Raw genomic sequence first — 23362 nt, forward strand, 5'->3', positions numbered from 1 at the left:
ACTGGACTCATGGTAGTTAAATGGCTGCAGCAAGTCCGTGACTGAGATGGGACTGAACTTAAGTTTTCCTGACTCCATGTCTTGCACTTCATCCATTTCATTGAGGTGCCATTGAACTTTATGAGGCATGTGCTCTTTTTGTTTTTTTTTTGGCTAGGCAATGGGGTTAAGTGACTTGCCCAGGGTCAGACAGCTAGTAAGTGTCAAGTGGGCATATGCTTTTTTGTTTCTAGTTGAATATAATGAAAGTGGCATTTCTAGGAGTTACTATTTTAAATCTAGAGAATTGTTGCCAATGAAGTAGAACTGATGAGGTAGTGTAGTGTAATTGATACAGTACTGATTGGAACTGGGCAGACCTCTACTGAGAAGGAAGGGGAAGCAAATGGTAGAAGAGGCTTGAGAGAAGGAAGGTTTGGATCAACAATTTTGCATAGTGTGATAATCATTTAGGAAAGAGTAAAAGGATTCATTATCTTGCTTATGTGAGAGTCCAGTTGAAATTAGATAATATAAGGGGGAAGGGAAGGGAATAAACATTTATTAAACATTTTCTGATGTGCCAGGGGCTGATCTACTTGGCTTATTAAATATTATTTCATAAAAGTGTAAATTTTAATCACTTGATCAAAATATAAATTTTTAGTGACCTAGTCAATACAGTTATGTGATTTTTCTTTTCTTTCAGTAGTACATGTAAAAGAAGTAGGTAGTTGTATACATGGTAAGTGTAATACAGGTTTGGGGTTTGGCAAGGTATTAGGGGTGAAGGATTTGAGTAGAGACATTTGGATAAGAGAATGAGAGATCTGAGCAGAGAAGACAGTGTGTAATTGAACTGGTTAACTGTAGGATCAAGATTGAGAATGGAACAAAGTGAAGCCAGAGCATAGGCATTGAAAACTTTGAGAGATGGAGAAATTTGAGGATGAAAAACAGTTTTAGGAGGAAGGCACAGTCAGAGATAGAAGCATAGGAGACTTTGATCAGGGTAATTTTAAGAGTTCCCGATCAAAGAAGTAGAACACTTATAGAGCACGATAAGGTTGTGGGTATGATTATTTCTGTGTATGGCTAACGTGGAGTGAAGGTATAGAAAGCAGAAGCTGAAAGGGTTGATGAACTAGGAGACTCTAATATATGAGTGGATATCAACATGTGGACGCCCATGTGGAGAGAAGAGTCTGAAGTCCAGAAGAGAGGTAAGGACTAGAGAGAGATTTGGAAATCATCAGCACAGAAGTAGTAGTTGAAATCATGGGAGTGATTGAGATTGCCAAGGAGAGAATATAGAAATAGAAGAGGGCCAGTAACAGACCTTTGGGGAACACCCACATTTAACCCAGGAAGAAGATGAGGATTCACTTAAGAAGTCTGAAAAGGTATAGTAACAAAAGGAACCAGAAGATAGGAAGAAAGGAAACAAGCATTTATTAAGTGCCTACTATGTGTTAGGATCTGTGCTAAGCATTTTTGAAATACTATCTCATTTAATCCTCAAAACAACCTTGTGAAGTAGGTGCTGTTATTATCTCTATTTTTACAGGTAACTAAACTCGATAAAGGTTAGACACTTGAAAAAACTGAGCCAGGCAAAGGTAAAGTGATTTTGCCCAGGGTCACACAACTAGTAAATGTCTGAAGTGGGATTTGAAGTTTGGTCTTACTGACTGAAGGCTCAATGCTCTATCCACTGTACCACTTAGTGGTAAGCTGTGTTGGAAACTGGGCAGTAGCTAAGGATAATCAGGACTGGAAGAAGGCCATTGGATTTCACATGTGGAGATCACTAATGACCTTTAAAAGCAGTTTCAGTGATGGTAATTGAAGCCAGATTGTGAGGGTTTCAAGAAATAGTTTATTATAAGGATGGGGATGCATAGGGTATAGACTGCTATTCCAGAAATTTAGCTCTGAAGGTGAGTTGAGGTGGAATGTTAACCTGAAAGGACAAGAAGGTCAAGGGAATGCTTTTTTAGGACTAGGAAAACTTGAGCACAGTTGTAAGTAAATGGGTTGGAGGCAATGGTGTGGGACAAATGAAAAATTAATGACAAATAGATGACTGTTAGATCAAGGTCCTAGAGGAGGTGGGAAGAAATGGGGTCAAGAACCCAGACAGAAAGATTAGCCCTAGTGGTAAGGTTATCTTTTCTGTATCTGGAGGTAAGGCGAAGCCAAAACGTTAGGAATAGAAGGAAGGAAGATGAGGGATTTCACGTTTGACAGATTCAGTCTTCTCAACTAAGTAAGAGGCTGCTATTCCCAATGTGGAGTGGTTGGTTTATAGTTGGTGGTAAGAGGAGAAGGCAAAAGGTTTATAACACAAGAATTTAGGGTTAGGATTAATAAGGTAAGATAAGGATAAGAGATAAAGAGTTGATAAGATTGGAGTAGAAGGATTTTTGAGCAGCAAGAGCCCAGTTGATGTTATATACCATGATTTTGTAGTGGTTGAAATCAGGTCAGTTTTTGTGATTTGCTTCAGAGGTGTTCAGCAACTGTAGTACCAGAATAGAGCAATCATATATCAAGGGTTTATCTACTGGTAAAGACTGATATGTCAGGAGTGGTGAAAGATGAGAGATGGACAATTTTAAGGCAGCAGTTAGTGAAACATTAAAATGGCAAACCACAGAGTCAGATTTGAGTATGTAGGCTTATGAATAGAGTCAAGAAGATGGACTGAAAGACTAGAGAAGCAGAGGTCATGAGGGCAAAGAATAGGTTCAGTGTTGGCGAGAGACTAGGGAGATTGTGCTTTTAAGGAGTAGAATTTAAAAGTTTTAGATCTCAGAGATGGTACCATTCTGAGAGAAGGTAAGGCTTAAATATGACCATGACCGTTTGTGACATGGAAAAGGAGATCATTAGGGTTGAGGAATTTTGTGGTCAAATTATCAAAATTATCATCAACATGAATATTGAAGTCCCTGAGGATAGAGATGGAGGACATAGCGTGCTGGAGTGGGTATGAACCATAGAACTTGGAGTCAGAAGACTTGTGATTGAATCCGGCTGTGGCCATTTAATAACTTCATGATTTGGGGTAGATGGCATAATCCAGAAGCCTCAATTTTTCCATCTGTAAGATAGGGATAATACTTGTACTACCTACCTGCTAGAGCAACTGTTTTGAAGAGTAACACTGATTAGAATAGGAGCGAAGCATTTAACCGGGGTATAATGCTTCTCCAGTGAGTGTGCAGTAAATTAGGGCCTATTTTGCATGTATTGTAAAATTAGGCATTATAGAGATTTTTTCTTTCTGTGATTATGGTTTGTATGAAGGACTTGTACTGCTTTATGTACAGTAGAAAATTTGTGGTAATTAGATTAAGAAAGGATTGTTTATATGTGCCATCTAGAAAAGTGAAGTAGTTTTCTTACATAGAACCTTCTATTATATTGATTTTTCATGTAATAGGATCTTATTTGTAGATCTCCCTTTAGTGACTTTATTATTATTATTTTTTACAAACATTTTTATTAATCTTCAGACCTGCTGTTGTCAAATACCCTAATTTCTTCTGAAAAAAAATGAACTTAAATATTAACAGAAACAATTTGTTTGCTTTGTCTTCTTAAGACTTCTTTGCTTTGTATGAATTTTTCCTTATTTCTTTATGTTCCATGTGTTTGTCATTTTTATAGTACTATAATATACTATTACATTGGTATACCTAATTTAGTCATTTCTCAGTGGTTGGGCATTTTAAATAGTTTCTTATTTTTTACTCAAGTAAAATAGCTGTAAATAATTTTGCATAGATAGATTTTTTTCTACCTGTCTTTTACATACAGCCCTAGTAGGACCACTGAATTAAAAGGTACAGGTTTTTATATTGTATGTCACATATATTTTGTATACAGGTTTTTTTGTTTGTTTGTTGGTTGGTTTTTGGGTTTTGTTTTGTTTTGGTTTTTTTTGCTTTTTGCTGAGGCAGTTGGGGTTAAGTGACTTCCCCAGGGTCACACAGCTAGTAAGTGTCGAGTGTCTGAGGCTGGATTTGAATTCAGGTCCTCCTGACTTCAAGGCCAGAGCTCTATCCACTGCACCACTTAGCTGCCTCTGTATACAGGCTTTTATAACCCTTGTTTTATATTGCCAGATTATAAGTTTTCTGCGGAGGATAAGTTTATACTCACCATCAGCAATGTAATAGAGTTCCTGTTTGTCTACACCTCCCTCCTACATATTGATTTCTTGTTGTTTCTAAGCTTTACAAATTTAGGCAGCATAAAATGGCCTATTTTATTTTATTTTTTGAATAGCAAGTAAACCCATTTATCTAAGCAGAGATCAAATGGAAATTAGAGAAGTTATGCAGATAATATTTTGTTGTCCAGTCATTTAGTCACATCTGACTCTTCGTGACCCCATAGACCATAGCACATCAGGCCCTTCTATTCTCCATTATCTCAAAGTCTGTCCAAATTCATGTTCGTTGTTTCCATGATAATATCTATCCTTCTCATCCTCTGACAACCGTTTTCCTTTTGCCTTCAGTCTTTCCCAACATCAGGGTCTTTTCCAGTGAGTCCTGTCATCTTATTATATGGCCAAAGTATTTAAGCTTCAGCTTCAGTGTCTGACCTTCTAGTGAATAGCCTGAATTAATTTCTTGAAGTATTGACTGATTTGATCTCCTTGCTGTCCAAGGGAAAATGGCCTATTTTAAAGTTATTTTAATTTTCATTTCTTTGATCACTGGAGATTTTTTAATAATTTAAAGAGATTATTAATAATTTCATTTCATTATTCAAAAATTGTTTTTCAACTGGAATAATTAAGGCAGAGGGTGGCTAAGTAATTTTTTAATTGGTCGGACGAGTTTAATTCCTGTTCCTAGCAGACCCATGAACAAGATTTGGTTCTAATACAAAAACATCAAAAGTTTTTAATCAGAATAACTCATTTATATAGCATACCTTTGAAAATAAATAGGTTATTCATGTAATTTAAAAAATAGAAAAATAACTTTTTATTTATGTCTTTAGCTTTATATTTTACTAGTTTTCCTTCAGGAGAGAAATTCTCATTAAATTCACTAAATTAATATTAGTGGAATAGTGACTGTAGAAAATTTTTGCTTTTTTGGGATAATTAACTCATTGAAGAGGACTATGTTATTAAAAAAATAGCTGTTATAACAATAAGTTAGTTTTATCCACTACTCCTTAGTCATTTATTTTTATTCTTATTTTCCTGCCTTATCTATTACAAATTTCTCTAATCTTTCAGAGACTACCATGCCATATAGTTTCAGGATTTATAGTTGCAGTTTTAAAGCATGTGTTTTTACTGAATTTCCATTGATAAATGAGCTTAAGTAGCCTCTATAACATTATTGAATGTTAAAGGTAGAATTTACCTTGGAGGTGTCTTCATACAGCAAGTTAGTAGCAGAGTGGAAACTAGAATTCATGTCTCTTGGCTCTACAGTCCCAGTAGATCATGTTTCAACATGTTTAATGAATTGTAGACAGCATATTTTAATAACATATAACCATTCTGCTTAGCTTTATTCCATGTTGGTTGATCTGGAGTGAATTATTTTTCATTCACAAATTGGATCTTGAAGATTGATACACATTTATGTTTTAAAGTTTAGTCTTAGAAATTTTTGTGCTTAGTTATAGTTTAGAATATACATATGTTATCTATATGTAGGCTATAAAGAATACATATATATTCATTGTATATGTATATATTGGCTTAATATAGCTTCAGGTTTTTGGGATCTTCACATTTCAGGTGGAGGAAACCAAGGATCTTTTTTTTTTTTTTTTTGACTTGTAATTTCATGTAATGGGTTCGGAAACATCCTCTACAACTGCCTTTTTACAACTTCTCTTCAATTCGTTGTGTTAATGAGTTGCTTGGGACATTGAGAGACTAAGTAATTGTCCCAAAGTCACACAACTATTATATGTCAGAGGTGGGAATTGAACTAAGGTCTACCTGAGTCTGAGATCAGCTCCATATATGACTTCTTAGGAACATGTGTGTAGGTGTACACGTACTTCTTAGACCTCATCCCAGATGAGATGTACCATGTTTTCTGTACTCTTTAATTAGGAAGAAAAGAGAAAAGAAATGTATATCTTTGTCTTCCTTTCTTTATTGAGAAAAGAGAGACCATTTACTGTGAATTCTCAATTTTTCACTATTCTATATCTTAAAAGTCCTTGACATCATCTCGTATTAGCTCCTCTTCCTTCATTCCAATCAACAATGAAGAGTTGACCATTCTTCTTGCCAAAACCAATGTCTCTGTTTGCACCCTTGATCTCATCTTCTCCAGCATTCACAATCACCTCCCCTCTTTCCCTAATCTTCAATTTTCCCTTACCTTACTGGTTTTTTTCCCTACTGCCTATAAATGCTCACAAGGATCCCTCATCTTTTTTTAAATTTAGTATTTTATTTTTCCACAGTTACATGTAAAAACAATTTTTAATACTCATTTTTAAAACTTCGAGTTCCAAATTATCTCCTTTCCTCCCTCCTCACCCCCTCATTGAGAAGGCAAGCAATTCCATATAGGTTATACATGTGTAGTCATGCAAAATGTTTATGTGATAGTCATGTTGTGAAAGAAAACACAGACAAAAAAAAATCAGGAAAAATAAAGAAAGAAAAAAAAAGTATGCTTCAAAATCTGTATTCAGACACTCTAAGTTCTTTGTCGGGGAATGGATAGCATTATTCATCATAAATTCTTCAGTTGTCTTGGGACTCCTCTTTTTTTTTTTTTTTGGTGAGGCAATGGGGTTGAGTGACTTGCCCAGGGTCACACAGCTAGGAAGTGTCAAGTGTCTGAGGCCAGATTTGAACTCAGTCTCCTGACTCCAGGGCTGGTGCTCTTTCCACTGTGCCACCTAGCCACCCCAGGGATCCCTCATCTTTAAAAAACAAAACAAAACAGGTGGTAGATCCTCAAGGAGATCCTTCTTTCCTCTCTTTTCCAGCCAGACCCCTAGAAAAAGTTCTCTATACTCATTGCCTCTACTTCCTCAGCTTTCAGTTCTTAGCTTTCTATAGTTTGTCTTCCAACCTCATCACTCAATTGAAATTTCTTCCTGAAAAGTTAGTAATAATCTCTTTTAAAAAAGTACTTTTATTGATATCTTTTGTTTTTACATCACTTAAATTTCCCCCTGTATCGCTCCTTCTCCACCTTCCAAGGAGCCATCCTATATAACAAGGAATACATACGTGTGTGTATGTGTGTGTGTGTGTGTGTGTGTGTGTGTATACAGGGCTGGTGCTCTATCCACTGTGCCATCTAGCTGCCCAAGGAATATTTTTTCAAAGGAAAAAGAAAGAAGCAAAAAAATCCCAATCAACAGAACTGATCAATACATTGAAAACAATCTGAAAATACATGCAATTTCCCACATCATGAACTTCCCTCCTACCTTTGCAAAAGAGGTAGGGGGGCAATTTCTTCTGATATCTCTTCTTGGGACCATGCTTTTTCTTTGTACTTTTAGATTATTCTCTTTCAGTTGTTTAGTGGTTGTTTTTTCCATTTACATTGCTGTAGTCATTATATATAAGCTAGCTAGGTGGTGCAGTGGATAGAGTGCCAGGCCTGGAATCAATCTTTCTGAGTTCCTATCTGGCCGCAGACACTTAACAGCTGTGTGACCCTGGTCAAGTCACTTCACTCTGTTTACCTCAATTCCTCATCAGTAAAATGATCTGGAGAAGGAAATGGCAAGCACTCCAATATCTTTACCAAGAAAACCCCAAAATGGGGTCACGAAGAGTCAGATATGACTGAAACGATTGAACAACAACAAAGCCGTCGTATATATTTTCTTGGCTCTGCTTCTGTATCAGTTCATATAAGTCTTCCCATGCTTTTCTGTGTTCACATTTGTGGTTTCTAACAGCACAGTAATATTCTATTACATGCATGTATCACAATTTATTTAGTCATTCTGCATTGATGGGCATCTACTTTGTTTCCAATGCTTTTCTACCACAAAAAGTACTGCTATAAATATTTTGGTATTTATGGGGACTTTCTTTTTAGTCAATGATCACCTTGGGATATATGCCTAATAATAGAATTAAGAAGTATGGACTAGTTTTATAATTGCCAAAGTTAACACTAATCTCTTAATTGCTAAATTTGATAGTCTTTTCTTAATCTTCATTCTTCTTAATTTCTCTGAAGCATTTGACAGTGTTGTGCCCTTTCCTTCTGGTTACCCTCTCCGCTGAGTTTGTGTGATACTCTTCTCTCTAAGGTCTTTTCCTACCTATCGTACCATTCATTCTCAGTCTCATTTGTTGGTTCATCATTCCTATTTATACATGGGTGTGCCCCACAGCTCTATCCTAGGCCCTCTTCTGTCTCTGCACGAAGGGTTCTTAACCTAGGAGCCACTTAATTTTTTTTTAATGCTTTGTTAAGTATTTTAATATAACTAATTTCCTTTGGAATCCTATGCATTTTATTTTATACATGTAAAAATATTGTTCTGAGATGGTATCTACAAGTTTCATTAAACAACCAAAGGGGGTCCATGATACAAAAAAGATTAAGAACCCCTGTTTTACACTTTTTGTACCCTCATCAGTTTGCATGGCTTTAATTGTCATCTCAGTGCAGATGTCTCCCAAATCTATATGTCTGCTATGTATAGCAGACATATAATCTGCTGAGCTAATCCAACTGCCTATTAAACATTTTAAACTGGATGTCCTGTAGGCTTCTCAAACTCAATGTGTCCAAAAGAGAATTGAGTATAGTTTTCCTCAAACTTGCTCTTTTAACAAACTTCCTTGTTTCCAGTGAGGGTACCACTGTCTTTCCAGTCACCAAGGTTTGCAACTTCGCATTATCCTCTTATCAGCTCCTTCCCCATATCCAGTCAGTTGCCAAATCTTGTCATTCTACCAAAATATCCCTCAGATCTGTTCTTTTCTCTCTACTCTAATGGCTACAACCCAGTACAAGCTATCATCTCTTTCCTGGACTTTGGTAAAACTTCTTAATTGGTATTTCAGCCTCAAAGCTCTCCCTGCTTCAGTCTGTCCTCCACACAACTATTGAAGTGATTTCCCAAAGTGCAGGTCTGGCTATGTAATTTGCCTACCCATTGGGTCCCTATTGCTTTTAGGATCAAATACAATCTTCTCTATTTTTCTTTCAGGGCCCTTCATAATCTGGTCCTAATCTACCTTGCCAACCATGTAGTACATTACTCCTTTCTCATACTCTGAGGTTCAGCCAGATTGGCTCACATGTAGCAACGCATCTTTTATTTCTTTGACAGGTTGTCCCCCATGTCCCCTACTTTCCACATTAATCCTTCCTTGATCTTCTCAGCTGCTTATGGCCACCTCTGAGCAAATTACCTTGCATTTAATTTGTAAATATTTTGTTTATACTTATGTATAGTATTATCCCTTCCCCCAACTCCAGAAGAATGTAAGCTTTTTGAGGGCAAGGGCTATTTCATTTATTTTCTTTGTATTCTCAGTGACTAGCATGTAATAGGTATTTAATAAATACTTGTTGATTGATTGATTGCCTTTCCAGGAAAGGACTGGGCAATTGTCTTTAAATGCTGAGAAAAGAATAGAAATTGGAACTTCACAAAGAATTTGGTGAGATAGAATAATTGACCTAGAGAGTAAATAGGTGGGTGAGTAGTGGTGACCAGGTCAAGTAAAATTAATTAGTGTCATTTGTAATTGGATTAAAATTTACCATTTAGTGACTTATGGGCATGCTGAATTTTAAAACATCCATTTAAGCACAGTGTATATTGGGGGCAATCAACACTTCACTTATGGAAGTTGCATATATCCAAAGGAGAAAGTGGCAGAAAATGCAGCCTCCATGGGTGCTCTTCCCTCTGTTTTCTATTATTCATTACCCTATCTCTTAGCCAAGAGTGGTTTCAGCAAAATAGACCTAACTATAATCTCATGAACCCAGCTTGAAGAATTAATTCCTGGAAAATGATATAATGCCATCATTTAAAAATGTTTAAAATGAATAATCTTTTCTTTCTCTTCCATTGCCTATATATATCATTAATAATATTTCTTACCATGCCCTTTTGCAGAATCCAGGATGTCCACTGAGTGAAGAGGTAATTGGCCAAGCCAAGAAGATATTCCCTTCAGTGATAAAATACATGGTAGACATGACTGTTTGGGAAGAGGAAAAAGACCTGCCTACTCAACTCCAGCTTAGGTATAGAAGGTTATCACTATCTTCTGTAAACTAATGGGGACCTCCTGTGCTCTTCTTCCTAGTTACCTGCTCTTCTCTGTGGCTTTGTTTCTGGATAGCTTTCTCCTTCTGCCTTTTTCTTTAGTCTAAAGCCACATTTGATTAGATCAGCAAGTGTTCTAGCAAGGAGATTCTGCCTTACTGTTGTTGCTTGAAGTCCACCCCTAGTCAGGTACCTAAAGAATGTTCATTGAGTAGTAACTATGTGCCAGGCACTGTGATAAGTACTAAGGTTGCAGAGAAAGGCAAAAACAGACCCTGTCATCAAAGAGCTTACATTGTACTGAGAGTATAACACATAAGCCATAAAGAAGAGTAGTAGGGGGGAGAGAGGGGAAGGAAGGGCAAGGTGGCTAGTGAGGAGGATGAGAAGAAGCATGGAGAGTGGAGTCAAGAATGGATTGCAGCATTTATGGCTCTTCTCCTGAGATAGTGATCTGGGCAGGCAGTCACCAGTTAGGAGAGCCAGGCCTCAGACATATTTGCTGCCCTCATAGAGTTTACAGAGACCATTAGGAGAGTTAGAACATATATATCAGTATCTGTAATGCAAAGTAGGAAATAAAAGTGCAGTAAGAGAGACGAAGTATTCTAGTTAGAGAAAGAAGAGATTGCTTCTGCCTTTGGGGAATTTAGAAGGACTTTATTTAGGACACCTCCTGCTGAGATGTCTGCCTGAACAGAGGCAAGCTGTCCAGCTTCCCTCACCTATTATAGGAAAAATCCTAGAAATTCACCCCAGACCAAATAATGATCAAGAAATAATTCCGTCACAGAACTGCACAAAACTCAGCCTGTAGCCTATTGATAATAGGAATAGAGGGTAACAGCATAGACAAACAAGATAGTAACCTCCTAGTGGAACCAGGGAAGGGAGACATGAGAGCCTGGAAGACTCTCTGGAGACCACAAAAATGGAGTGCTCCCACAAGAAAGCCCCAGGGTGGTTATAAAATAATGGGGCCCTTAGAAACACTAGAAGCAATGACCAGGGTGGGTATGTGAGTGTTATGTAAAGGCTGCTTGGACCAGGACACTCCAGGGCAACCAGGTCCCTAGCACTATGTCTTGAGATACTATAGTCTTGAAAAGTCCTGTGCTCTGAACCTCAAAGATCAGGGGACGCAGTGCCATTTGGAGGAGATCAACATAAGAACTTTTACTATGGTAAAACCAAGCATGGTAGACCACCCCACCCAAAAGCACATTAGGAAATGGAGTAAACCAAAAAAGACAGTGATCAGTATAAAAAATTTTTGCAAATCTAGGGGTCCTCAAGAAGGGCAACTCCATAACAATTGCAGGTACACACTAAGGAAAAAATGTATTTTCCAAAAGGATTACACAAATGCCTCAATGACATAAAGTGATGAAAAATGAGATAAAAACTTTGGAGGAAACAATTAGAAGGGAAAAAAATAGTTTTGAAGAGAAAGTGGTAAATGGACTCCTCGAAAATTAGAATAAATAGAAACCACTGCCTTCATAAGACATCATGAAATACTAGAACAAAATCAAAAAATTGAAAAAATAGAAGAAAACATTATCTGCTATCAAAAAACCACTGACCAGGAAAACAGGGCAATTAGAGACGTTTTAAGAATTATTGAACTCCTTGAAAATCACCATCAGTAAATGGCTAGATACTATTTCAATAGTAGATATTTCAAGAAAATCATAATTCAACGTTGTCTAAATCTATTAGAACCAGAGAGCAGAGTGAAGATAGAAAAATCCATTGTTCACCGAAAGAAACCCTCAAAGGAAAAGTCCCATTAATGTCATAATCAAAATCCAGAGTTCCCGTATCAAAGGAAAATATATTATAAACATCCAAAAAGAAGCAGTTCAAGTTCCAGGGAACCACAGTCACATAAAACCCGTGAGCTTCTACCACAAATAAGAAGAGATCTTGGACTACAACATTCCAAAAGGTGAAAGACATAGGTTTACAATCAAGAATAACTTACTCTGAAAAGCTCAAGTAAAATCATAGAGGGAAAAGAAATAGACTTTTATTAGAAGAAGACTTTCAGACATTCCTGATTAAGAGACCAGAGCTGAGTAGAAACTTTAAAATATAAATACAAGAGTCCAGAGAAATTTAGAAAGGTTAATTTATTTGAGCAATTGGAAAGAACTATATGATGAGATAATAATAGCCATAACAATAATTAGCATTTAGATTGCTCTCTAAGGCTTTCATATCCTCATAAGAACCTTGTGAGGTAGGTGCTATTTATTATACCCATTTTACAGATGAAGAAACTAAGACTGAGAGAAGTTAAGTGACTTGTCATGGTCACATAGCTAGTAACTGTCTGAGGTAAGATTGGAACTCAGGTTTCCTGATTTCAAATGTAGCAATCTTTGTATTATACCTGCAGTGTCAAACTCAAATAGATGTATCTCTTAGGGCCACATATTGACTTAGAAAACCATAACTTAGCATTACCTATGTTGTATTGTGTTCTTATTTATTTTGTTTAACATTTCCCAATTACATTTTAATCTGATTGAGCTGCACTGGAGAGTTTTGTTAGCCACAAGTATGACACCTCTGCCCTATGCCAACTAGCTGCCTGTGATGTGGCACTAACATTCCAGTAGGGGAGAAAAAATAAGTGGCCCTTTTGTTTTAAGAGGAGGAAGACAAGAAAGGATAAAATGAATTCAGGAGGCAGAAGGGCTTACTGATACTCATAATTGGGTATGTGGAAAGAAGAGTATACGGATGTATCAGATTAACTTCAGTCATCTGAAGGAGAGAAAGGAGGGTTGAACCCGTTTATATAAACATTATATAAATGCAGCAAACTATAGGCAAATAAGTGGAGATGAGGGCAGGGGAAGGTATAAGGGGTGCTTAAGAGGGAAGATAATACCTTAGAAGAAATAGCTGTAGACGTAACAAATGAATAAAGAGATAATTTCAGAGAATTTGGAGTGGTATGAGCTGAAGCAGAGTGAAGTAGAAGAACCAAGAGAACAATTTTACAAGGACAGTATTGTTATAAAGAAAAACAACTTAAGAAACTTCTGGGAGCCAAGATGGCGGAGTAAGCAGTAAATCACAGTAACACTGCCACAGTCACCTCCAAACAACCATAAAATAGCATACTGAAATAAATCCTGGAATAGCAGAACCAGCAAAAAGATGGAGCAAAACAATCTTTAAGTCCAAGAAACTTGGAAGGTCTCCAAGAAAGGTCTGTCTCACTTGGGCAAAAGGGGCATGCAGGCTAAGACAGGAAGTGTCCCAGTAAGCCAGCAGCAAGCCCTACTTCAGCAAACCAGCAAGAGATCCTGAGCCCCAGTGCAGCGCAGCAGGCATACCCCAACACCAGGACCTCTCATGTGCCTCAGGATAACCAGGGAAACAGGCAGACTCCAGCTTCAAGAACCCCCATGTGCTTCAGCAAAGACCCAGGCAAACAGGCAGTCTCCAGTGGCAGACCTCCACTTACTTCAGCATAGCCCTCGGCAAACGGGTAATCTCCAGTGGCCAGACAGCCATGTGCTTCAATGTAGCCCCCAGGGAAATGCTGGAGCATCCCGACAGCCTCAGCACATGCCACACACCACACTAGGACTCTGGCTCAGCACCAGGTAAACTGCCATACTCCTACAGCCTCCAGCAGCACCAGCCACCCCCCTCACCCCACTCCCTCAGCACAGCATCAGACATGAGGGTACCCATGTTCAGGGCAACATGATTGAAGCACCAGATAAATAGCTAGGACCTACAGCCCCTGGCACAAGAAGCCTGAAACAGTTCCCCTTCCACTTGGTGAGCAGAGCTCAAATTTAAAAGAAAGGAAAAAGGCCAAAAAAGACGAGGAAAAAACAACAGAAGAGTCTGACCATAGAAAGTTATTATGGTGACAGAGAAGATCAAGACACAAACTCTGAAGCGGACAACAATGTCAAAACAACCATGGGCAGAACCCCAAAGAAAAATGGGAAGTGGTCTCAAGCCCAGAAAGAAACTCATAGAAGAGTTCAAAAAGGAGCTTAAAAATCATATACGAGAGATAGAAGAAAAATTGGGAAAAGAAATGAGAGTGATGCAAGAGAATTATGAAAAAAGAATCAACACCTTGGAAAAAGAAAACAACTGCTTAAAAAGTAGAATTGACCAAATGGAAAAGAAAGTACAGAAGCTTACTGAGGAAAACAACTCCTTAAAAGTTAGAATTGGGTAAGTGGAAGCTAATAACTCCAAGAGAAACCATTCAAAAGAATAAAAAAATAGAAAAAATGTAAAATACCTCATTGGAAAAACAACTGACCTGGAAAATTGATCCAGGAGAGACAGTGTCAGAATCATTGTAGTACCTGAAAGCCATAATCAAAAGGAGGACCTGGAAAGCCTCTTTCAAGAAATTATCAAGGAAAACTGTCCTGATAGCTTAGAACCAGAAGGCAAAATAGGCATTGAAAGAATCCACTGATTACCTAGAGAAAAGAGATCCCGGGAGCATTATAGCCAAATTACAGAACTGTCAGGTTAAGGAAAAAACACTGGAAATGGACAGAAGAAACAATTCAAATATCCGGGAGCAACAGTCAGGATTACACGGGCTTACTTAGCAGCTGCAACAAAGGATCAGAGGTCATGGAGCATGATATTCCAGAAGGCAAAGGAGCTAGGACTACAACCAAGAATCACCTACTTAGCAAAATTAAGCATAGTACTTCAAGGGGAAAAATGGTCATTCAGTGAAATAGAAGAATTTCAAGCTTTCCTGAGGATAAGACAAGAATTGAACAAAAAATTTGATATCTAATATTAAGACTGAAGGGAAGCCTAAAAAAGTAAAAAGGGAAAACAAAACATAAGGGATTCAATGGAGCTGAACTGTTTACATCCCTACATAGGAAGATGATACTTTTCTTTTTTTTTTTTAATTTTTTTTTTTAAATTTTATTTTTAGGCAATTGGGGTTAAGTGACTTGCCCAGGGTCACACAACTAGTAAGTATCAACTGTTTGGTCTGAGGCCGGATTTGAACTCAGGTCCTCCTGACTTCAGGGCTGGTGCTCTATCCACTGTGCCACCTAGCTGCCCCAATATGTGTAATTCTTAAAAATTGTACCACTAATAGAATAACTAGAAGGAATATACATAGATGGTATAAGATGAATATGAGGGAATGGCATAAAAAAAGTACTAAAGGATGAGAAAGAGTACATTGGGTGCAGAAGGAAGGGAGTGGTAGAATAGGATAAATTATTTCACATGAAGAGGCATGAAAAACCTATTACCATAGAGGGGAAGATGGGAGGGTGGGCAATGGGTGTCTCTTGAACCTCACTGTCATCAGTATTGGCTCAAAAAGGGAATAATATACACAGTTAGTTGAATATTAAAATCCATTTACCCAACAGGGAAGGAGGAGGGGAGGAAATCAAGTAAAGGGTAGGGGTTACTGACAGAAGGAAGGGCAGATTGGAGGAGGTACTAGACAGAAGCAAAATACTGGTGAGGAGGAAAAGGGTGAAAAGAGAGAGAGAGGACAAACAGGAGGAAAAATAGGATGGAAAGAAATACACAGTTAGTAATCATAACTGTGAATGTGAATGGGATGAACTCTCTCATAAAATGGAAGCTGATAACAGTGGATCAAAAACCAGAATCCTATAATATATTGTTTACAGGAAATATACTTGAGGCAGAGAGACACACACAGAGTAGAGGTAAGGGGCTAGAGCAGAATCTATTATGCTTCAGCTGAAGTAAAAAAAAAAAAAAAAGCAGGGGTAGCAATCCTGATCTCAGACAAAGCAAAAGCAAAAATAGAGATTAAAATTAAATTAATTAAATTAAAAGAGATAAGGCATAGACAATGAAGTAATGTCAATACTAAACATAGCATCCAGATTCTTAAGGGAGAAGTTAAGTGAGTTACAGGTTCATGACCGACCATACAAGACATAGCATTACAAAATGTTAAATAGATGATTTTGGTTATATTAAATGAAACAGCTTTTGCACAAACAAAACCAATGCAACCAACATTAGAAGGAAAGCAGAAAGCTGGGAAACAATCTTCACAGCCAGTGTCTCTGATGAAGGCCTCATTTCTCAAATATATAGAGAACTGAATTTATAAGAATACAAGCCATTTCCCAATTGATAAATTGTCAAAAGATATAAACAGGCAGTTTTCAGATGAAGAAATCAGAGCTATATATAGGCATACGAAGAAGTGCTCTAAATCACTTTTGATTAGAGAAATGCAAATTAAAACAACTCTGAGGTACCACCTTACACCTATCATATTGGCTAATATAAAAAGGAAAATTATATATGCTGAAGAGGATGTGGGAAAATTGGAACACTAATGCACTGTTGGTAGAGCTGTGAACTGATCTAACCATTCTGGAAAGCAATTTGGAACTATGCCCAAAGGGCTACCAAAGTCTGCTACCCTTTGATCCAGCAATACCACTACTAGGTCTCTATTCCAAAGAGATCATAAAAAAGGGAAAATGAACTACATGTACAAATATATTAATAGCAGCCCTTTTTGTGGTGGCAAAATACTGGAAATTGAGGGGATGTTCATCAATTGGGTTATGGCTGAACAAGCTGTGATATATGAATGTAATAGAATACTACTGTGAGTAAGCAATGATAAATAGGCAGATTTCAGAAAAATCTGGAAAGACATGTATGAACTGATGCAAAGTGAAATGAGCAGAACCAAAACACTGTACACAATATCAGCAACATTATGTGATGATCAGCTATGAATAACTTAGCTCTTCTCAGCAACACAATGATCCAATACAAGTACAAAGGACTCATGAAGGAAAATGCTATCCACATCCAGATAAAGAACCGATGAACTCTGAATGCAGATTGAAGCATACTTTTTTCACTGACTTTATTCTTTTTCTTGGTTTTTTTCTTTTCCCTTTGATCTGTTTTTTCACAACTGTGACTAATATGGAAATATGTTCTACATGATAGCAAATGTATAACCTATATCAATTTGCCTACCATTTTAGGAAAAGGGAAGGGGAGGGAAGGAGAGAAAAAAATTTAGAACTCAAAATCATGTAAAATATGAGTGCTAAAAATTGTCTTGACATGTAATTGGGAAAAAAGAATCCAAAATATTATTAAAAGAAAAACAGCTTAAGAGCTCTCTGATCTGCATGATGACCAGCCATATCTCAAGAGGATTTGTAAGAAGCGTGCCACCCTCCTGATAGAGAGGTGATGTACTCAGGCTGTAAAAAAAAAAAAAAAAAGACATGCATTTTGGGACATGGCCATTTGTGGTCTTATTTTTCTTGACTGTGCTTATTTGTTATAGGATTTTGGCTCTTTTTCCCCCTGGGTTTTTTGTAATTGGTAGGGGGAAGTTAAGGGATACTAATACTGATGCCAAAAAAAGAGTCATTGAAACATTTTTGAAATGTACAGAAGAGAACAGAAGGAAGCACAAACAGAACAGATTTAAAAGTAATGCAAAGAATTTATCATATACTTTTAAAAGTCCAGGTGCTATGTAATGGAAATTCACAATTTCATATACAGTCCTCTTTTTGTGTTCTGCTGTGTATATGGAAATACTTCCCCTTTGGGTGTTTAAGTTCATAATAAAAAAAATTTTTGAAGATTTCATCAAAGGTATGTCATTTAAGTTAGACTTTGAAAGCCCAAATCTGAGTATAGCTGCCTTCTGAACTTCATGTATTCTTGGTTTATAACCTCAAGGCGTAGTGGGATGACAATGGGAGAAGAAGCTGGGAAGGCAGTAATATTGGTAGCACCACAGTGGTAATGAGGCACTTTAGTTAAAAGAACATTAACTATTTCTAGTCTCGAAACTACTTGTCAGACAATTTGAATGGGGGAATAAAGGCAAAAAGAATAAAGGATACTGTACGTCAAGTACTTAATGTAGGATAGGTGATAACGTCACTTATTATTTGGCATTTGCAACCTGGCTCCCACCTAATTATTTTATGTTACTCCTCTTCCTGTCCTCTGTCATCCAGTCAAACTGGCCTACTTACTGTTCCTTACACATGGCGTTCCAGATCTTGAGCCTTTTCCTTCTCTCTCACTTTTCCCCAGGCCTTGAACACCCTCCTTTCTTATTTCCCTTTCTTAGATCCTCTTATTCCAAGCTTCTGCTGAAGCACCGCTTTCTAAATGGAGCCTTTCTTCATACCCCTCAATTGCTTGTGTCCTCCATCCCCCAATAGTCTTACATTTATTTTGTATACGTCCTTTATGTATTTCTGTGTACATATCGTTTCCCTTAATAGAAGGTGAGCTTCTTGAGGGCAGGAGGCACTTCATTTTTGTTTAGTATCTTCAGCCCCTAGCTTAGAGTCTAGCATGACATTTTTAGGATCCCGATGTTGGGCTGGACGGGATCTCAGAGACCAGCGATTCCAAACCCCTCGTTTTACATATGATGAAACTGAGGACCGTGGAAATTATTTGACTTTCTCAAAATTTCACAGCTAATAGACAACAGATTTGAGGTTTGAGCCCAAATCCTCTGACTTCAGATACATTGTTCTTTGCATTGTCTCACACTGCTGTCTCATGGTAGGCATTTAATAAATGCTTGTTGATTGCTTGACTTAAAACCTAAAAAGTTTTATGAGGGTAAGTTTAATGCCATAATCTGACTGTGAATAATGGAATTTTCTTATGTTTTATTTGTATATGTATGCCAAGTGTATTTTACATGTTTTCCTTTGATTATCTAATTGTCTCAATTTTTCTTTATTAGGGCGAAAACTGAAAGATATTATTGTGTCCTTTTCAATGATGAACACCATTCTTATGACCATGTTATATATAGTCTACAGAAAGCCCTTAAATGTGAACTTACAGAAGCTCAATTGCATACCACTGCCATAGACAAAGAGGTTAGTGAAATGTTAATACGTTACAGTTACATTATCCTGTGTGATAGTCAGCAGTCCAATAGATATTTATTTACCATTTACTACCTTTATTATTACTAGCATTCTTTTAATTTAACCTTCATATCCTATTAACTCTCCTAGAATAATTAAATAAGAAGAAAAATTTCACCAAATAGTTAGTTCTTTTGATCTGAGATTTTGAATAATCTTACTCCCAGTCTTTTTTCTATTATGTTGGTAATTAAGACGAGTATATTTAGTAACACCCCAGATTATATATGTAGCAGATTTTAATATAATGGAAAAACAGATCAAGTAAACCTGCTGTTGTTGCTTTGCTTTAGTTTATTTTCTTTAATATATGAAGTTGTTTAATTTTTATATCACCGAGTACTAATTTTGAATAATTTTAAATGATTTATTCAATATTAAGCATTCATTGTTTACTCTACCTGTTCTATTCATTAAATTCTAGGGGAGTTAAAGAAACAGTAGAAGAACTAGTCCCTGCTTTTGAGCTATTTGTAATATGATTGGGAAAACATACTATTTACACATGAAAGATTTCTGTTTTCCTCACGCTATTCGTGTCACAGGCATTCTAAACAAGAATGTTTAATTTTTTTCCTCTTATATTTCTGTGCTGCTTATGGAGGTAGTAACTATAAAAGGATCAAAACGCAACTCGCAAAAGGGAAGAGCAGAAGCAAAAAGTGTTCAATAGTCTTTATGTTGAATAATCGGCTCCTGAGTAATCAAGAGTTAAGCATACTGTATTTTACATAGTTGACAGCAATCGAATTTCTAACTTTTTAATGCATGTTTTAAAAGTCTTGTATATATGTATATGTGATATAAATTATTTCTTTATGTTATGTTTATTTCTCCTGAAATGCAATCAACTTTTCCCTTAGGTGTGCTATCAAATTACTTTTAAAAAGAATGTAAATATTAAGGGACAACATTGTCTTCTAATATCTAATCTAATCTAATGGTTTAAAAGCATTTAAACTCTTTTAATGACTGACTATGTTATAGCCAAGTGATTGCTTTATATTAAACTTTGGCCCACACAGTAGAATGTGGTACCTAATTTGTTTAGCAGTAATTATTAACATTTACAAATCACAGATGCCAGCTTCAATGAGACTTTGAAAGAAATGGTTTAAAATATATTCTCCAGGATATAAAGCCCATCTTTTCGTGTGCCATCCCAGAGGCAAATAGAATGGTAAAAGGCCTGGAAGTTATGCCATATAAGAATCAGTTTCAGAAACTGGGACTATCTGATTTCCTCTTTCAGTTGATAGCCCTTCATATATTTGAAGACAGCTATGTTTCTCTCACCACCTCCAAACTTTTTCATAAAGTAGTAATAATAATCTGGCAGAGAAGTGAGTTTTCAGTCACTTGAGATCTTCCAAGTAGAGACTCACTGACTACTTCCCTGGGATGTTGAAGAAGGGACTTGCACTTTGGATGGGGGTGAACTAGATAACTTTTGAGGGACTAACCAACTCTATAATTTGTGTGAGTTCTAGATGGTGTGAGGATCAGCGTGCTGCTACACTTCAGTGACTTTTCATAGCCACAAGTCTGTGAAGCTCAGGGAACTCTGGGCCCAGTACTCATTTCTTAGGCAGGTTTAACACAGAGTCTATTACTTTCATAAAAGACACCACAAACTTAAGAAAAAGTTGCAGTTCTGATCCTGTTAACATCCGAAGCCATAGGATTAGAGAGTCTTGGGCTATATAGCCACCAGCCTTCACTTTTCCTTTTTAGAATTTCAAGTGAACTTGGTAGAGACAGACTCATCTTTGGTCTTGGCTTCAGCAAGCAAGTTTTAATAATTCATAGTTTCTTAGATTTTTAGTGCCAGTGTCACTTAGTGTTGATGTCACTCCATTATTTAATAATCCTCCAAATTTTGTTTATAATTAGGGTCGTCGGGCTGTTAAACTAGGATCTTGTGTTCATTGTCGAGAAGCAAAGGAAAGTATCAAGGTAATTTCCAAGTATTTGAACATACAAAGGGAACCATGAGAGAACTGTGTCGGTGGAGGGGAAGTTGAGAGTTGTGGTCCAGAGGAGATAGTTATAGGAGGGGCAACAGGACACCCCACAGAATAAAGCTAAATCAAACTGATATGATCACGGCCTCCTGGAAGCTTGAGGGCTCACTGGTTAACGTGTTCTGTTCTTCTTTCCCCACTTGCCATAATCCTCGTGAACAGGAAATTGACTTTAGAAGGAAGGAATTAAATAAAGATGAAAAGCAATTGAGATACATTTTAGATGAATTCAACAAATTATAAGATTCTGTTGTTTAAATTAAAGTCTGAAGGCAGTTTGAGTTATGCTTTAAGTTTTCCTAACAATCTGTTCTTTGTTTTCTTTAATTATTTTGTATATCTCTAGTTTCATTCAGAAAATGTTTCTCAGCATCCACTTCATGTAGAAGTTCTACATGCTGATGTTATGGCTCATCAGAAATTTGCTTTGCGCCTTGGCACCTGGTTGAACAAACTTATGAGCTATTCAAGTAAGCACATATTCCTTTATATTCCTTATAAACATTCTTTTCTTACCCATGGCTTTAAAATATGATTGAATAGACTATTTTTGAAATTAAGGTGATTATATTAATCTATTTCCTCCTTTGTTAAACTTTTGATATATTTTCAGGGTCATATCTTGTATTTTTAATAGATCCTTAATTGTTTTCTTAATTGGTTCTTAATTCCTTAAAATAAAGCAGCCAATTGTTAATATCTGACTATTATTTTGACACTAGTAATTATTATAATATTTAAAGACAATCTGGACTATGTGTTTTTGGAGAAGGATTGAGTAAAGTGTGAATGTTTGCATCGACTTTTCTTTCCCAGGTGATTTTCGGCAGATCTTCTGCCAGGCCTGCCTCCAAGAAGATGTTCCTAATGATCCCTGCCACATAAGCAAGTTAATGCTTTGGGATGCAAAGCTTTATAAAGGTGGGTAGATCTTATGCTTTGAATAAGAGCCATAATCCATTTTAACAAGTACTTCCCTCAATAATAAATTGACTGACTTTGTTGATTTTAAAATGCTTGGATACCTTAAGGTAAAGAAATTATTTAGTCATTTGTTGGTGAAGGGGGATATTCTTTTAGGCTAAGCTCAGTTATCAAGCTTGTATTTCTCTAACCTCAATTTCTCTTCAGTCCTCTGTTAGTCATGTATTCATATGGTAGTCCTTCATTGATCTTATTCAAGTTACTCTTGAAAAATTCTTCATGAGGGAGAAAAAAGTAAAGGAGAGGACAGAGGAAAAGAAGAATGATGGTGATAAAATCAGAAAAAAGAAGGGGCTGTTCAAGAAAGGCTATTTCTTTCATATTTTTAATAAATCCACATTCATTATATAAATATGAAATAAGAGGAAAGGCTAAGTGAGGACATTAAAATAAATTGAAGAGTTATAGAAATGCTGGTATTTGGAGAAAACAAGAAAAACTGCATTTATGGCTTTATTTTATTAACAATGGTGAATTAATATTTTGCATGAGGCCTGTTAGCATGTTTATTATTTTTAGAATATCCTGGAAAATTTTCCTGCCTTCTACCCCCATAAAATGTTATTTTTTACAGGTGCACGTAAGATACTTCATGAATTGATCTTCAGCAGTTTTTTCATGGAAATAGAATATAAAAAACTCTTTGCCATGGAATTTGTGAAGGTCTGTTATCTCTATCTGTATGGAAGTATTAGTCTGTGGCTATGAATATGGTGGTTTTTATAAGTAAAAGAATAGAAACAGGAGTTGAGTACTTCTGAAAATTTTTATAGTTCATTTTTATTGTTTACTTTCAGCATCTGATAGTCTCATAAATGGTTTCCTGTAGGGAACACAAAACCTTGTAAGGGGAGGATATTTGCATAAATACTCAATCTACTTAATCTCTTCATTCGTTAATGTGTTGAGGCAGAAGATGAATTAGAGAAATAGTTTGAGATTAAGGGGAGGAAAACTTATAAAACTTAGAAACAGGAATCGGGTTAGGCACTAAAATTACTCTTGTATTTTCAAGGCTAAAATGAAAAGGGGAGCTTTAATCCTATCTCCTCCACTGTTATACTCTGATAGATCTATGCTTTTATTGGTGTGGATATTTCTTCCATTGATACAGTTTTTTGTCTCTGTCTCTCT

General features: G+C 36.6%; 1 protein-coding gene across 2 annotated transcripts in view; it reads left to right on the forward strand.

Moving 5' to 3' along the window:
- The window catches only part of UBR1 (ubiquitin protein ligase E3 component n-recognin 1), a 159832-nt gene that overhangs the window by 33477 nt on the left and 102993 nt on the right, over nucleotides 1-23362 (forward strand). For both annotated transcript variants that reach the window (XM_027869880.1, XM_027869879.1), the window contains exons 5-10: nucleotides 10096-10226; nucleotides 19031-19169; nucleotides 21114-21176; nucleotides 21591-21714; nucleotides 22061-22165; nucleotides 22803-22891. In XM_027869880.1, coding sequence (XP_027725681.1) covers nucleotides 10096-10226; nucleotides 19031-19169; nucleotides 21114-21176; nucleotides 21591-21714; nucleotides 22061-22165; nucleotides 22803-22891 — 651 coding nt within the window. The remainder of the gene's footprint in view (nucleotides 1-10095; nucleotides 10227-19030; nucleotides 19170-21113; nucleotides 21177-21590; nucleotides 21715-22060; nucleotides 22166-22802; nucleotides 22892-23362) is intronic.

Source organism: Vombatus ursinus, unplaced genomic scaffold (genome assembly GCF_900497805.2).
Source record: "Vombatus ursinus unplaced genomic scaffold, bare-nosed wombat genome assembly UNPS02014794.1, whole genome shotgun sequence".
Taxonomy (NCBI): domain Eukaryota; kingdom Metazoa; phylum Chordata; class Mammalia; order Diprotodontia; family Vombatidae; genus Vombatus; species Vombatus ursinus.